Here is a 17,731-nt window from a genome sequence, read left to right on the forward strand (position 1 = left end):
TGTAGGAAGATATGGCCTATTACCTCTTAATCTCAGAGTGAGACAGGCCAGGGAGATGGTGTGTGACCCATCATTAAAATATGCTGAGAAGCCATGAGGGTCTGGTGGCTTGGAAGTACTTGGGAGGCTGAGACAAGAGGATCTCAGGTTTGAGGTCAACCTCAGCAACTTAGGAAGGCTCTAGCAACTTAGGTTCTGTTTCAAAATAAAAATAAAATAGGGCTAGGGTGTTGCTCAGAGTTAGAATGCCCTTGAGTTCAGTAGTTCAATCCCTAATACCTCCACCACCCAAACAAAAAAACAGAAAAGTATAGCAGTAGACTTGTGTTCAAATTAAACAGGATGTAGTGGTCAGACAAATAACTGGAAGGCAGGAGGGTGGAGGCGTCCTGGGGTACAGCTGTCTGGAGAGTGTTGATGTGGGGAGGGCTTGACAGGGGAGTAGTGAGCAACAGGGTTTGTCTGGAGGAGAGCGTTGGCCAGACAACGAGGGGCTTGGCCTGGGTTTTCTCCTGCACACCAGCGGTTCTCATCTAGCCCTAGCCCATGACACCTCCCTGTAAGCCCCAGGGACGGTCGGCAGTATCTGGAAACGTCTTCACTGTCATGACTGGAAGGATGCTACTGGCATCTTTTGGGTAAAGGCCGGGGATATGGCTAAACATTCTGTAGTGGGCACAGCAAGCTCCACAACAAAGAATCCCCCAGCCCTAGAGGTCGACTGCGCGGCCATGGAGAAACCCAGCTGTAGATAACAGGGCGTTTTGGTAAAGCCTCTGTGAGCTCCATTTCATTCTGTTTCAGATCTTTTTGAAATCTCAAAGTGCAAAAGGAAATTATTGGTGTAGAACTATTAAACCGCATTTAAAAAATTCTCGGTCAATTACTCAGAGCATCAGCTTGAGGATTTTAAATTAATAGTTATACTTTAGCATATAAGAGCTGTAACTCTGAGTAGGTTACTTAGCATTTCTTCTCTTGTGAGAACTGAAAATACACCTTTAATGTGAACGAGAATGGTTTCTGTTTGTACTGAGGTTTGACTATTTTTTTTCTTTCTCCAAGTTCCAGAATTTCACAAAGAATAAACAATATATAAATATATTAAAAAATTCTTACAGAGTAGAAATACCTTAAATGGACCCAAATAGGCAACTCTTCCCATCAACTTACCATTAAAAATTGATGTTAATGCTTTCCATTAACGAACTGGGAATCAAAATATACCACAATAAATGCATTAGCAGGCAGACCTTTAATTTAAGACTTGCTGGTTAATCCATTGCAAGTGGGAATTTATGAAGTATGAAATTGATTTAAAAGCACAGCAGAGAATAATATCCTTTTTCATATTTTTTTAATAAATGTGAAATTCTTTCAGGCAACCTGAGCTGGTTGAGAGAGTGTTTGGACAACCGAGTGGGTGTTAATGGTTTAGACAAAGCCGGAAGCACAGCCTTATACTGGGCTTGCCATGGTGGTCATAAAGGTAGGACATTGTGTCTCTTACTATAAACTAATATGCTGCTGAAGATGGTTTTCACCTAAAGAAGCCAGATCTACAAAAATAATAACAAAACCAAAAAAGAAAAGAAAACCAAAAAAACAATGTTGGCCACTCTTTTTGAATCCTTTAGAACAGCAGTCCAAAGCTTTGCTCCTGGGAGCTCTGTAGAACAGCGGGTGAAGCGTGGCCGCTCTGTGCATCTCTCGCTTGAAAGACTGGAAACTTCCTTTCCTCTCTCTGGCTTAGAAAGTCTACCAGAAAACAGCCATCATGGAAAAATAAACCCACTATCTAATCTTACAGAAGGAAAAGGCAGTACTGGCTAAGCTTTTCCTTAGATACATTTTTATGATTTGCATCTAAACTTGAATGCAAACTGTTAATTGTGGACAAAGACAGCATTTGCTTGTTTGTGATTCATTGGGTACTTTCTCTCTTATCAACAATAATAATGACAAATTAAAGTTCTAGATGTATTTCATCCTGGCCAAAAAATCTACCACTTTCTGCCTTACACACACACACACACACACACACACACACACACACACACACACACCTCAATAACAATGAGAAAGATAACAACTAAAAGGATGCAGCCAAATGAATATTTGTGACTCTTTCTCAAAAAAAGCCAGTCTCATTTTAGCAAATAATCATGTTAGTTATGTGAATACTAAGTATCAAGACAAGTGCAAAAATACTTCTATAATAGAAGTCATATGAAAATGCAAAAGCCAAACTGTTTGAAAAAAAAGTGTTCTCCTAAAATAATTATACTATTTTAGATTCATAGGGTTTCCTTCTATACATGAATTTTGAGAAATGTTAGAACTTCCTTGAAGATTCTGCTAAAAATCCTCTTTTTTAAAGTCATTGTGCTTACTATCAAGGCTTCTACTTCTTTTTCTTAAGAAATATCTTTTCTATTTGTATTTCAGATATAGTGGAAGTGCTGTTTACTCAGCCAAATATTGAACTGAACCAACAGGTGAGCCTGCTGGACACAAAGGAATTGTTGCCCGCATCTGTCCTCTTCTCTTTGGTACCATGTAGCTTATCAGCATGGAAACTATTCTAGTCACAATATAAACACATAGATGTTTGCTTCTTTTCTTTTGGGGCCTGAGGTTTGAACCCAGATTCCTCCTGCATATTAGGCTAACTCTCTACCACTGAGCCACATGCCTAGCCCTTAGCCCAACTTCAAAAAACCTATTATTAATATATTAAAATTCAAATTGTACAGACTCTAAATGCCTGCCACTCCTTGTGTATTACTTTCATCTTTTAGCTCTTTCTTCCTTTGCCCACCTTTGTGGTACTGAAGAACCTACGGGGCTGTCATGTTACATCATCTTTACCTGTATTTTGGCTTCTTGTTTGGTTGGTGAACGTTTAAGCTTGCCAGTGGCCCCAGTTCTCATCCTGTAGTACCCCACAGCACCCAACATTCCTCTTTTGTTTTTCCTAATGTATTTTATCCTAGTTTTTGGTTATATTGCTATATAATATTCACATTATTACCACTATATAGTGAGTAATGTTCACTGCTTTATAATTTTTTTTATTTTCTGTAATTAATGACTTTTATTTAGCCTTTTAAAAAAATCCCTCTAAGCCAGGCATGGTGGTGCAAGATTATAATCCCAGCATTTGGGAGGCTGAGATCAGAGGATCACAGTTTGTGGACAGCCTCAGCTGCTTAGTGAGGCCCTCCACAATTCAAAAGAATAAAAATATAAGGGTGGGGGGTGGAGCATGGAGGTCAAATGCTCCTGGATTCCATCCCCAGACCCACACACATACACACAAAATCCTACTAAGACTTCTACACTGTTTTATGGTGTGTGTGTGTGTGTGTGTGTGTGTGTGCGCGCGCGCGCGCGCGCACGCACATGTGGGCATGCGCACAAATGTATTTTACTATGAGTTGAACGTAGGGGCATTCTACTTCTTAGCCACACCTCAGCTCCATTTTTTTTTTTGAAGATTTAAAGAAGTTTATTAGAAAGAAAGAAATACAGAGGATAGGTACAGCTCTATACCGGACTGGCATGGAGGGGTGACTCGAATGAATACACCCATCTCCATTTTACTTTTTATTTGGAAATAGACTCTCACTAGGTTGCCAAAAGTCTCAGTTGCTGAGGCTGACTTTGAACCTGTGATCTTCCTGTCTCAACCTCTCAAGTTCTGTGATGATAGGTGTATGCCACCATGCTTGTATAATTAATTCTTATAGTGTATAATTAATTCTTATACACACCTTAAGACAGCGTCCCCATGTGTACCCCGGTGCCTCATTCCTAGTGTCCTCAGGGATGGAATTGCTAGCTCTTGCTAGGTTCCCATGCAGGCAGAGCCCCCCTCTTCTTCCTGGCACCTTCTCCACAGGTGTCTGAATTCCTGCCTGTGCTCCTCTACGTCCATGCCTGCCCCTCCATCCCTTCCTTCCATCTTCCTAACACACTCTTCTCTCAGCACTGGAGTCATCTTTCCTGCTCTGTTTCCAGTTTCATTTGGTTCTGTAGCTTTGCTGACATGTGAGGTTTTATTAGAGTAAACTTACGGTCTGCAGCCCATCTGGCCTCCCTTTTTAAGTGGCCTGTTTCTCTTTCTGTCACCACAGAACAAGCTGGGAGACACAGCTTTGCACGCTGCTGCCTGGAAAGGCTATGCCGACATTGTCCAGCTGCTTCTGGCCAAAGGTAAAGTCTTTGCTAGAGTTTACCTGGTTTTTGCTTATCTGGAAAAATGGGCCATGTGAACTTAGACCTTTTGAAATAGTGGAAAGAGTAATAGTCAGCTGGGCATGGTGGTGCACACTTGTAATCCCAGCATTTGGGAGGCTGAGACAGGTTCAAGGACAGCCTCAGCTACTTAGTGAGGCCCTGTGCAATGCAGTGAGACCCTGTTTCAAAATAAAGAATAAATAAAAATAGGGCTGGGGGTGTAGCTCAGAGGTAGAATGCCCCTGGGTTCCATCCCCAGTACCACCCCCCCCCAAAAAAAAAGAAATAAAAAGTAATAGTCTGGGATTTAAACCTCTACTCTGTGTATCTTAGAGTTGTTATGATGAGATGAAATAATTATTTATATGTGCTAGTTTTTATTATAAATTGAAACCTTTTATTGTAAATTAAAAGCCTTAACATTACACATACTACTTTTAGAAGGAACTTACTGTGCATAGTCATAGTGCAGGATCATAGTGCTTAGAAGGAAGGAGTGTGGGGAGATCTTGGCCCAGAAGGCTGCGCGGCTGACGTTGCGGAGGCCTGTGTCCTCCAGGAAGGTCTCCATGGATAAGGAAGGAGGCTACGGCCAGTGCCTCTCCTTGAGCTGGCCGGGTGCTAGGTGTATGAGAATGAGCGATACCTTGATCTCCTGTTTTTATTATTTATTTATTTATTTATTTATTTATTTATGGTGGTACTGGGGTTCCTGGAAGCCCTTCTACCTCCGGGCTATACTCCCAGACCTATTTTATATTTTTATTTGGAAACAGGGTCTCTTAAGCCAGCGTGGCTGGCTTCGAACCTGCGTGATCCTCCTGTCTCCACCTCCCAAGCGCGGGGATTACGAGCACGCGACACCACGCCTGGCGCGATCTCCTGTTTTTATACAGTTCAGAGGGAGCAGTTAAATTATGGACCTCTCCACCCATTTATCTTATAAGTATTAATTAACCCCTTCAGGGGACCAGATATACCACAGCTTGGTCCAGAGGCTGTTGGAACTACAAATTATGGAACTGTCATTGGGAGATCCTTGGGCAATGTTGTGGGATACGGGAGAGATCTATGTGATTTTAGGTAATTTATGATGTGAGCTCCGGTCTAAAAGGTCCGGCACCGTGTGGACTTCCTATGCTCCTCTGAAGGTTACATGGAGGGCTCTGCCATCTGATAGGGCGGCCGCGAGCCCTGCGTGCCACTGAGCCCTTGACGTGAGGATCCGAACCAAGATGTTCTGTAAATGTAAAACACACATCAGACTTTAAAAATTTTGTGAAAAATGTAAAATATTATAATTATTTTTGTACTTGATTACATATTAAAATTATGACATTTGGGATGCACACTAAGTTAGATAAAACATTAAAAATAATTTCACCTTTTGTAAATGTAGTTACTAGAAAATTTAAATTATATATAAGGCTTACATTGCATTTCTATTAGTGCTAATCCAGAGGAACTCAGGAAATGATTGTGTTTCTAATATCACTGTCTCTGAATTTTTCTTGTCCTGATAGAAACCACATGTATGAGTTCTATGATTAATCGTTCTATGATTATAGAACTATGATTACTATCTCATAGAACTATTAATTCTCAGAAAATTTTGACCTGAAAGTATGAGGATTTACATATAACCCTACCTGTGGAAAGATGTGGATCTTCTGAGGAAAAAGATTTTACCCAAGATCATTATATTCTTTTTATATTATTCTTTTGTGGTTTAGGGATTTAACCTAGGGTTGTCCAACCTCTGAGGTACACCTCCAGCCCTATTTTATTTTTTATTTTGAAATGGGGTCTCTTTTAAGTTGCTAAAGGCCTCACCTAGTTGCTGAGGCTAGCTTCAAACCTGTGTTCCTTCCATCTCAGCCTCTCAAGTACTCAGATTACAGGCATGTGTCACTGTACCTGGCTTCATTATATTCGTCAATATACTGTATTTTTTTCTCTACTCTATATTTTTGTGCCTTTACATTTTAGAACACTTACTTTTTGTTTTCCAAAAGGGGTATGGTTGCAGACACCTTGTGGCACCACTTAAATAGATGGAAACCCTGTGGTAGAAAGTGTGAACTGGTAAAGCCTTCTCGGAAGGAAATCGTAACAGTAACTGGCAGAATTGAAAGTATTCATATTTTTACATTTCAGCACCTCTTCTAGGAAGCCATTCTTCAGATATTTGTGTGAACAAACATGTTGCTTAAGGATGTTCATTGTAGTACTTGTGATCATTGAAATTTGGAACTTAAGTACCTTTTGGTAAAGCAGTGATTAAATTTTGGAACATCCACAAAATGAAGTAATTACAAACATTTAAAAAAAATTCAGTTAAATACGAATGCTGCTAAGAAAAGAGCACCATTATGTATTGTTAAGTTAAAAAAGTGAAATTATAAACTAATACATGAAGTATGATTTTGTGTACATGTTTATTTATGGCTGTGAATTTGTCAACACACAGAAGTGAGATGAACTCAAGCCCACTTGTGAAAATAGGTTTCTCTGGAGAGAGTAGACAATGGGGAATAAAATGAGACTTATGTTTTTGTTGAGTATACTTCTGTATTTTGCAGTCTTTAACAATGTAAATGTATTCATAGATTCTGATGTAATTTTTAGCGTAAGGACAAAGTGGGCAGAGAGGGTTTACAGCAGTAGTGAATTGGGGAACAATTAAATGCCTCTGGGTTTTATTATGTTGCTAGTCTACTGATGGAAGCATAGTTATAGTTATTTTTATATATAAGATAGTAATCTCCTCAAGTCCATCTCTAAGGGTGTTTTTCTAAAGATCCCTGTTTTGGTCAGCATTCTCACTGCTATAATTCAAAACAACTTACCATAACCTAGAGGAAAAAAGACTTATTTGCTCACAGTTCTGGAGATTTCAGAGGTCCAGTCCATGTCAGGCTAGAGCACCAGGCATGATTTTGGAAAGCAGAGAGGAAAGAGCAAATGCTCTCACATCATGGAGGCTGGAAATAAGAGAGAAAAAACAAGGGGATTCAAAGACACAAGCACAGTTTCCCAGGCCACATTTCCAGGACCCATGTCCTCCAACGTTACCCCACCTGCCTAGGTTGCCACCCAATAAATCCATTACAATTGATCTATCAACTGATGAGATTACAGCCCTTATGACTTAATTATGTCAATTCTGAACATTAATACATGAAATCTTCCAGGGATTTTCTACACCCAAACTTAAGCAGAAGAAGAGGCAAAGGGTGTGTTGAACTTAAGCTCCAGAAATTCCTGCAGTGGCACCTGTAACCAGTGGGGTATAAGTGGTGAATTAGGATTTCCCAAGGGGAAGGTGAACTCACTGAAAAGTCCCACTGTGCCCTGTTGGGTCTGGAAAAGAAAGGCTACATTTTTTTTTTTTTGTGCATTGTATTCATACATCATAATGGGATTAAAAAAAAAACTTATGTAGACATATATGCACACATCACCCATTCAGCCCCTGCCCAATCTCCACCCCATTCCCTCCCCAACCCTCCTTCCCATGCTTGGTTTAGTGGTTTATATCTATATGTTTGTTTAAGTACATCATGTGCTTTAGAGAGTTTCCCTCTCCCCCCTCCCATCCCCTCAGTTAGGTTGAGAAAGGCTGCATTTCAACGGAGCACGAATATCATAGATATAGGAACTTTTTTAAAGGTACCAGATACACTGTTTTGAGAAAGTCTAACTCTGTGCCACTATTGGGCTCTAGTTGAATTTTACCAAAAACAATTAGTCTTGGTGGAAAAAAGGATTGGCTGCTGCCATGTAGTCTGTAAAGACTAATTGACTTTTCTTGCGTTGGGAAGGTGCCAGAACAGACTTAAGAAACAATGAGAAGAAGCTGGCCTTGGACATGGCCACCAATGCTGCCTGTGCATCTCTCCTGAAGAAGAAACAGGGAACAGGTATTTGATTTAAATCTTTTCTCCTGGGACCCTCATGACTAAGGTCATTACCAGGGAATACTTTTTTTTTTCTATATAAACTCTTTAGATGATCCAGAAGTTTGATTATATATCATTGCTCTAAATCAGAACCTTCAAAATAGAAATTTAGAGAAAGATATGGATTGTCTTCCTTTACCTTCTCTTCTCCCCTCCCTTCCCCCCTCCCTCCCTCCCTCCCTTCCTTCCTTCCTTCCTTCCTTCTTGTGGTACTAGGGATTGAACAAAGGGGCATTCTACCCCTGAGCTATATCCCCCAGCCCTGTTTTATTTTTATTTTGAAGCAGGGTCTCACTAAGTTGTTGAAGGCCCTGCTAAGTTGCTGAAGCTGACCTTCAGCCTATGATACTTCTGTCTTAGCCTCTCAGAGATTATAGGCGTGGACCAGCATGTTCATCCTGTTTGTTTCTTGCAATCAATTTCTAGTCACCTTGCTTTCAATGAGAGTCTTTTTCAGAGGCTGATGGTTTCTCTTCCATCATTTCATATATGTATTTATGAGTGGTAATAACTAAATACTATTTAAATTAAGTCTTAAACAGATACATACTTGTTGAGGGTATCAACAAACTGTAATTGAAAGTTTTTCTAGACTTTGCTAAACATTTTGGAATTTATTCATAGTACTGTGGGTGGCTCTTAAAAACAGAGAAAAATATCTACCAATATGAAAAACTAAATCTGAAAAAAAGAGTAAAGGAAATCCTGTGTGGTGGTTTTGAAAGAAAGGTGTTAAGTTACACCTTAGTGATTTGTGATTACTATTCAGAGAAGGCTGTTTATTTGACGTTTCAGTACGCGGCCCCCTAGATTCACTGTAATGAATCCTGGGAGGATGTGCCTTGAACTGTCCCCATCCACCTCTCCTTTCCTCTTCCACTCATCATTATCCACTTGACCCATTCACTCCCAGAGAAGAAGAAACAAGAACGGTAGATAGAGGTTTGGGAAGAGGGCATCCTCTTTCTTACTTCTCAAGTCTTACCCTGATGTCTTATATTTGACACTTTCACACCACTCTGAAGTGTAAGCCAACCTTTGACACATTATTTTACCATTCTCTCAACAGAAGCTCATACAGTAAAAGAGTTGCTTTTTGCAGATCCTTTGCCATTGCTGCTCATCAATCCAAAATTTTTTGGTATTCTCTAGGGAATACCAGATAATAATGTTTAGCCAATCCATATTGCTAGAGGATTTTTTGGTAGCACTAGGAACTGAACCCTGAACCCTGGGGTGTTCTACCTCTGAGTTTTACCCCAAGCCCCATTTCATTCTTTTCTTTTAAACAGATTCTCACTAAGTTCCTGAGGGCCTCACTAAGTTGAGGAGGCTGGCTTCAAACCTGTGATCATTCTGTTTCAGCCTCTCAAGTACTGGGATTATAGGTGTGCACCACCACACCTGGCTAGCACAAGGAGTGTGTGTGTGTGTGTGTGTGTGTGTGTGTGTGTGTGTTGTGTGTTGGGGAGAATCAGGGATTGAACCCAGGGGCATTCTATCTCTGAGCTACACCCCACTCCTTTTTATTTTTTGTTTTGAAAAAAGTTCTTATTAGGTTTCTGAGAGTCTCACTATGTTGCTGAGGCTGTCCTGAAACCTGCAATCCTCCTGTCTCAGCATCCCAAGTACTGGCATGTGCCACCATGTGCAGATGCATGAGGACTTTTGAGAAAACAAATTTCCATTATAGAAACAAAGGCTATTTGTTTCCAGGTTAGCTTCATGAGAGTATCTCTTTTACAGTTATATAGGTATAATAGAATACTAATTTCTTTTTCTGTCTTTAATCATTTAATAAAATTCTCATTAATTTTTGAACTCTGGGAAATATTATTTCTCCCTTAGTTATCCCTTGTTTTATGAGAAGCAGGATGTTTTACATGTTCCATTCCTAGCAGAAGCAATAAAATACAGTCCTTTGGTCTCCTGCTGGAGTAAATCAGAAAGAGTAACCAGTCCCTTCTCTTCATGTTTTGCCAAGGGAGTGTCTAATAGTAATCCTCCTTACCTACTTCCAAATTCCCATCATAGCCCTCCTCATGAGTCTGTTGTCTATTTTGTCCTTTCTACCAGATATATATTTCTTCTGGATTTTTTATTTTGCTTTTTTACTTGGAGGATATAAGGTAAACATTAATTGGTTTGGGAGTCCTTGTCCTAGCTATGAATACCCATAGGCAGAGCAATTCTCTCTTTAAAACAACGATCCATTTATGGATATGGATTCTACTCAGTGAATAAAAACGTGTTGATCAGGTGCGCTGGTGCTGCCCGGCCACAGTTTGTTGTGAAGTCATTTGCAGCTGCGTAGGAGATGCTTTTCCTTGAGCTTGCCTTGTGTCTTGCTTCCTTGGTCAGGAAGGACGTCTGTGGTCTAACTTCCTTTCTCTGTCCCTGACTTTGGTTGCTAGGCCAGTGCCTTCTGACCATCCTAACTGAAGAGTAAGGTTTCCTATGAGTTCACATTCATCAGGAGTTCATGTATACTGTGAGCTTAGTCTTGATAGGCAAGGAAAGACCTTCGAAGACCCCAGATTGCTGTACCGAGAAGCCTCCTCATGAGCAGTTGGAACTGGGAAGCCAGGTGGGAAAGGTTCCCCCTACTCTTCACCCTTCTGCTGCCTTTGTAGAATTGGTCTAGGAGGTGGGTGCTCCCCTTTGTTCACTCCAGCGCCTTAGTCTACTTTCCTACTTTTGCATTGATTATATAATGAATTCATTAATGAGATAATAAATTGGGACCTTGTAGATAGGGCTAAGAAATGGATTTTCACATTTCAGTTTGCATGTTACTTTTCTCTATGTTTCTTTTTTGCTTCATTTCTCCAACAATCCAGTTAAAAACCCTCTCCTTTCTTTCTTTCTTTCTTTCTTTCTTTCTTTCTTTCTTTCTTTCTTTCTTTCTTTCTTTCTTTGGTACTGGGTATTGAACTCAAGAACATTCTACCTCTGAGCTATATCCCCAGCCCCTTTAACTTTTTATTTTGAAACAGGGTCTCACTAAGTTGTTGAGAGTCTAGCTAAGTTGCCGAGGCTGTTCTTGAACCTGCAGTTCTCCTGTCTCAGCCTCCCAAAGTACTAGGATTATACACATGTACTACCATGACTGACTCCCATCAAAAAAGCTTTTAATTTGTATTATGCTCCTACATGAGAGAAGAGTTGGGACATTTGGCTATAGAGTTAGTTGCCGGCATGAATTCTAAGGTGAATATGGTATGTTCCGATATTGTCCATTTTAAAAGGCACAGTTTGTATTTTTTAATTGGGACAAAGTAATTCACATGTTGTAACTTCCATTTCTTTTGGGATATAGAATTGGAAGTCAGGGCCATCCTTAAGAGTTGAGCACTTACCTAAAGTTTTTTTTTTTTCCACTTTAAGAAAATGAGATAAAATGTACATATTAAGTAAAGTGCATAAATCTCAAGGTCTAGCTGAATGATTTTTTTAAACCATTTTTATAGCTATTCACCAGAACCTAGGTCAAGCTAGAGAGCACTTCTCACATTCCAGAAGTATCCTCTGCTCTCCCAAATTAGTTTTACTGTTGGTGAACTTGATATAAGTGGAATCAAACCATTAGGTATACTTTTGTGCCTGTCTTTCACTTATGTGATGGGTATGGGGTTCATCCCCCCACTGTGTTTATCCTTCCACCTTTTGTTTGTTTGTTTGTCTTTTGTGCTGATGCTTGACTTGGGACATGTAAACCCGGGGCAGCGGGATTGAGGAGAAATAGAAGTGGAGAGGGGAAGGCGGGAATGCTGCTTGAGATGCATTGCCGCGCTGGCCATGTGCCCAGGTGGGCGACGGACCGATGCAGCTCACCACTCAGTGCTTGGCCATGCGGGGAGTTTCCAGAGAAAACTGCTGCAGAGCAGCCCATAAAAGGAATAAAGGAGAAGGAATTTATTTGTCCTGTTGTTGCCTGTGTCTTAGTTTCCGTGCAGTCAGGGTTTGCCCCAGGGAAAGATACTTTTTCGTAGGAGAAGCAAGATTAAAGAGCAGAAGTAGACATTGAGGGGCACAGCATTTCTCACAACAGGAAAATGCAGGATAGTAATAGCAAAGAGAAAGAGCTTTGCCAGTTTTCTCTTTAGCTTTAGCTTAAAAAGCTACGTTTTAACCAAATCTCTGGGTATGGTGGTGCTTGCCTGTAATCCCAATAACTAGGAGGCTGAGATGGGAGGTTCACAGCCAACCTCAGTGATTTAGGAAGACCCTCAGCAACGTAATAAGATGCTGTTTCAAAATTAATTAATTAATTAAATTGGGGTTGTTGGTGTAATTCAGAAGGATGCCCCTGCATTCAGTCCCTAGAACCACACACAAGAAGGGTGGGGGAGACTAATCAACAGGAAATCCTGAAGTTCCTGGGTATGTCCTGGGAGAATGAAGTGTATTCTTCCCAGAACTCCTCTTGAGGAGAGTGGTGAAGAATATGGCCCAGCTGGAGACTTTGGTAGCTTGGGAGCTGGTGTGGGCCGGAAGCTGGCCTCTGGCCTCTGGTCCACTTCCCAGGTGACCCTTCGTTCACCTTTCCTGTCCTCTCCTGTCAGTGTTCACCTCCCTTATAACCATTCTCCCTTATCCTTTTCAATTACCATGTTTCTTTTCTTTTTTTTACATAACTGGGTATTGAATTCAGAGGCAGTCTACCTCCAAGCTACACCTCCATTCCTATTTCTTTTTATTCTTTATTTTGAAACAAGGTCTCACTAAGTTGTAGAGTGCTTCAGTAAGTAGCTGAGGCTGGCTATGAACCGGATCCTCCTGTCTCAGCCTCCCAAGTACTGGAATTATAGGTGTGTGCCACCATACCCGGCTAAAAGATCATTTTCCTAAATCTATAAAAATGAACACACTTTAAAAAAAACCCACAACATTATTAGCATACCTAAAAATTAACAGGAATTTCTTAGTATCATCAAGTACCTGTCCTTCCCCAAATTGGCTAATTTTTTTGCATATTATTTGTTGTTTACTTATTTTTTATGGTTTAAGTCAGGGTCAGCATTAGGTAAGCTTGGGATTGATTGGTACATGTTTTAATTTATTATTATTAAAATTGTGTGTGTGTGTGTGTGTGTGTGTGTGTGTGTGTGTGTGTGTGTAGTGTTGGAGATTAAACCCTCGGACATTGCCAGCCCTATTTTATTTTTTATTTGGAAACAAGGTTTTGCTAAGTTGCTCAGGCTGGCTTCATAACTGTGATCCTCCTATCTCAGGTTCCTAAGTTCTAGGATTACAAGCATGTGCCACCACACCCAGCCTCTTGATTTATTTTTAAAATCAGTGTTTCTTATCTCCCTCTTCTTCCTCCCTTTCTAACCTTTCAATTTATTTATTAGCAGTTGGGGTCTGGCTGACTTGAATGTCTCCTTCTGCAGTGTTGGCCCCTTCTCAGGGTGTTGCCATGATCTCCTGTCCTTTATACTTTTGTCAGTTGGTGCTAGATCTAGAGGTGTAATCTGTTTTGGGTCTATCACCTGCCTTCCTTAGGGGTGGAGAGAAGAATGTGTCCCGCACAGTATCAAGGTCTTCCAGCAGAGCCTCATACTATCTGGTTGTACATCTTCCTATGACATCAGCGTTCACTGATAAGCAGAGTCTAGATCTGTTGTTAATTCTTTAATGGCTGCAAAATGGTGGTGTTCTAATCTAATCACTCCCCCTTGGCTTTTTGCTGGAACATTCTATAAAGAAAACATTTTCTCCGTCTACTGATTAGTTTGCCCAGAGGGATATTTCTTGTAGTAAGGGCGAGATAAAAATCTTAATTTTTGCCCCTTATTAGATTTTTCAAGATAATGAGCTGAGTCTTGAACATTCCCTGAAGGAACCAAAATGAGTTTTTTTTCTTGTGTGTTGAAGTACTTGATGTGCATTAGTCCGCTATAATTGGTAGCTTTATCAATAGTCTGTCTTCAGCTAGTAAGAGGTCTCTGGTTTGGATTAGATCCTGAAACTTTTCACATAATTCTAAGATAAGATCCTTGCTCTAGAGTATGACAAGAATTCTGGGTCAATCTCTTAACATTTCTCAGACTTGGAATCAGTCATTTCTAACAAGCTCTGAAACACATTAAGTAGAAACCATGAGCTGTGGATGGCTGTCACATTCTCCATGAATGATCTCTAAAAATGTGCCTGTCTTTGTATTCTACTCCCACCCCCCACAATTATATTTAGGATGATCTGCTGCTTTAAGAATTTGACAAGGTGGTTGAGTAGGGGACACTTAAAGACCAGCCATCTTCTTTCGAGCCTCTCCTGCTTCAGGTTGATTTTACATTCCCTGGAGTCCAGTCCTTTCTACTTATTTGTTTATGGTACTGGAGATTGAATCCACAGGTATTCTACCTCCGAGTTACACATAACCCAGTCCTACTTTATTTTATTTTTTTAATTTTTTTTTATTTTTGATGGTACTGGGGTTCCTGGAATCCCTTATACCTCCAGGCTACACTCCCAGACCTATTTTTACATTTTTATTTGGAAACAGGGTCTCCTAAGCCAGCGCGCACAGCTGGCTTCGAACCTGCGCGAGCCTCCTGTCTCTGCCTCCCAAGCGCGGGGATTACAAGCGTGCGCCATCACGCCTGGCCTTTTATTTTTTATTTTGAAACAGGGTCTCCTAGTCGTGAAGGGCTTCAGCCAAGAACCTGCAATCCTCTTGCCTCAGCCTCCCAAGTACTGGGATGGCATGCATGGGCCACCACACCTGGCGGCCCTTGATGTTTTTAAACTTTTATTTCTCTCTTTTGCATCTGAGTATACTTTATCTTCAGTGTCCTCTGAAATGAATCTGACAGCACTCGATACTAACCGAGCTATCTATATCCTAGCCTGTGTCAAAGGCTGGTGATATTTTGTGGTAGTTGGGTTGAAAAAGTGCAATATCAAAACAAAGCCATGAGTCTTTTAAGCCCAGTGTGTAAAGATACACTCTGAGTTATAACTCAGAGGCACAACTGATTTATTCATTTAATTTTTTTTAAATGAATCTGAAAGTTGTGTGCTTTCATTCTTTCAGCCCATGATCTTTTCTTAAGGGAAGGGGCTGGGCTGCGGCTGCCTGAAGGCTGGGTACCTTGTCACGGGGAGAGAGAGGTTGTAAATGCCTCTGTCCTAGCGCAGGGGCGGTGGTTATGCTCTGGTTAGTCATGGTGCCCGCAGCTTTGTAGGAGAAATATACCACCGGAGGGCCTGCTTTGTACACCTACAGGAACATGCAGTCAAAGGTGCTTGTCAGCTCTGGTAGTGAGTAGCAGAAACTTGATAGACTAAGAAGCAAGAGTAGCAAAAGACCTCAGGGAAAGAGTAACCCCAGGGAGAGAAGACAGTATGGTGAGTTGTCAGGAGCTTTGAAAGGAAGCAATCTGAGCAATTTATAATTTCTTTTTTTGCCCCCCCCCATTCCTCTTAGATGCAGTTCGAACATTAAGCAATGCCGAAGACTATCTTGATGATGAAGACTCAGATTAAAACCCTTTGGAGCTTTACGATCTAAAACTACCTTCGCTTTTGCCATTCCAAACCTTGTTTTTGCAAGAAGAGTATTGATAACTGTAAAAAAAAAAAAAAAGTATATATGAACATAGCAGTGTGCTGTACTGCGATGGTGTAGACCATGTAAACGAAGAGTTCCCACCTTCGGTTTGCCAATAAGTGACCGGATACTTTGCTGTATAAATACATTTATGTTCACCAAAGTAGAGCAAGAAGAGATTATTTCTATTTATCAAGCTAAAGGAATTTTAGGAGCTTTTTTTCTTTAAAAAAAAATCATGATTTTTTTAAAGTTCTTTACCTCAAGAATTGGGTTATTTTGAATGGATTTTTCAAGGAGGGGGAAGCTTATTATAATAATAGACCAATATACTTAGTTGAAGATTGTCAGCTATTCTGACAAAAATAAACATGTTAAGAGACTTTATTCCTTTTGTCTGTTTTTGTGGTATCACTCATTGCTGGTAAATGAATAAAGATTTTTATATTCAGGTAAGAACAGATTATATTTTATTTTTAAATTATGTTTTGTATTTATAAACAGAAGACTCTTGACCGCCACATTTTTGTTCAGCTTTCTGTATCTGCTGTGATCATTCAAGACAGTTATCGGTAAGAAGATGCATATCTAATAAAATAAATAATTCTAACAATTCTGAGCTGTTTGGTTTTATTTACATGTTTACACTAAAAGTGAAGAAACTCAGTAACTCATTACAGTTTGCAGACGGCTTGAAAGGCTTAAAAATTTGATTTTTCAGCTGGGTAGGGTGGCACATGTTTGTAATCCCAGCATTCGGGAGGCGGATACTGGAGGATCGCAGTTCGTGGCCAGCTTCAACTACTTAGCAAGGCTGTTAGCGACTCAGTGAGACCCTGCTTCAAAAATAAAAAGACTAAAAAAAATAGGGCTGGGGATGTAGCTCGGAAGTACAAGACCCCTGGGTTCCGTTCCCAGTACTGCAAAAAATTTTGATTTTCTCCTAAAAGATGACGTTATAATTTCATTTGAAGTAGTTAGGAGCCATGACATTTTTTTGCATGCCTTTTTTTCCCTTTGATAACATTTCTTTTCTCAAGGCATGGTTCAGATTCTTTTGCTCAATCAGTTGATGTTGCAGAGAACCTCCTGTAGGGCGGACATGACATGTCACTTGTAGATCTAATTTTGGGTCACTGCAGTGATGTTAAAAATAACATGGTCCCTGAAATTTGCCGAGATCCCAGCCCTAGGTCTGCCCAAAAGTATATCGGCAGGAAAACTTCAATGCTGATTTCAACAAACACACTGCTGAAGAGGAGGAAATGTTTGAAGAAGGAAGTGGGTAGCTCAGGAAATAAGTGCCTTTATCACAGTTTCTTCTGTCTGAGACTCTGTGACTTTTTTCCCCTGTGGTTTCCTTGAGAAAGGATGCTCAGAAAAATCAGTTTGAAGTTTTTCAAATATGATAATAATTTGTTTTTTGCTTTTGTTTTTGGTGTGTGTGTGTGTGTGTGTGTGTGTGTGTGTGTGTGTGTGTGTGTGGTACTGGGGATTAAATTCAGGGGCATCCTACCTCTGAGCTACACTCCCAGCCCTAGTTTTATTTATTTTTATTTTGAAACAGGGTCTCACTAAGTTGCTGAGACTGGCTGAGACCCTGCAATTCTCCCTGCAATTCTCCTATCTCAGCCTCCCAAGTACTCAGATTACAGATGTGCCTCCCCATGCCTGTCTATGACAACTTAATTGATTGATTGATTTTATGGTATTAGGGATTAAATATAGGGGGGCATTCTACCTCTAAGCTATCCCTTCAGTCCTTTTTATGTTTTTTGTTTGTTTGTTTGTTTGTTTTGTTTTGGTGGTGCTGGGGTTCCTGGAAACCCTTCTACCTCCGGGCTACACTCCTAGTACCTATTTTTATACTTTTTTATGTGGAAACAGGGTCTCTTAAGCCAGCGCGGCTGGCTTCGAACCTGCGCGATCCTCCTGTCTCCGCCTCCCAAGCGCGGGGATTACAAGCTTG

General features: G+C 40.5%; 1 protein-coding gene across 1 annotated transcript in view; it reads left to right on the plus strand.

Moving 5' to 3' along the window:
* Positions 1-15,698, plus strand: part of OSTF1 (osteoclast stimulating factor 1) — a gene marked incomplete at both ends in the record, with an annotated part of 56,570 nt that extends 40,872 nt beyond the window's left edge. The window contains 5 exons of the mRNA XM_080708388.1: positions 1,382-1,489; positions 2,449-2,498; positions 4,140-4,218; positions 8,067-8,165; positions 15,640-15,698. Coding sequence (XP_080564514.1) covers positions 1,382-1,489; positions 2,449-2,498; positions 4,140-4,218; positions 8,067-8,165; positions 15,640-15,698 — 395 coding nt within the window. The remainder of the gene's footprint in view (positions 1-1,381; positions 1,490-2,448; positions 2,499-4,139; positions 4,219-8,066; positions 8,166-15,639) is intronic.
* Positions 15,699-17,731: the final 2,033 nt, after the last annotated feature.

The sequence above is a fragment of the Muscardinus avellanarius genome, assembly GCF_963383645.1.
Source record: "Muscardinus avellanarius genome assembly, chromosome: 13".
NCBI lineage: Eukaryota > Metazoa > Chordata > Mammalia > Rodentia > Gliridae > Muscardinus > Muscardinus avellanarius.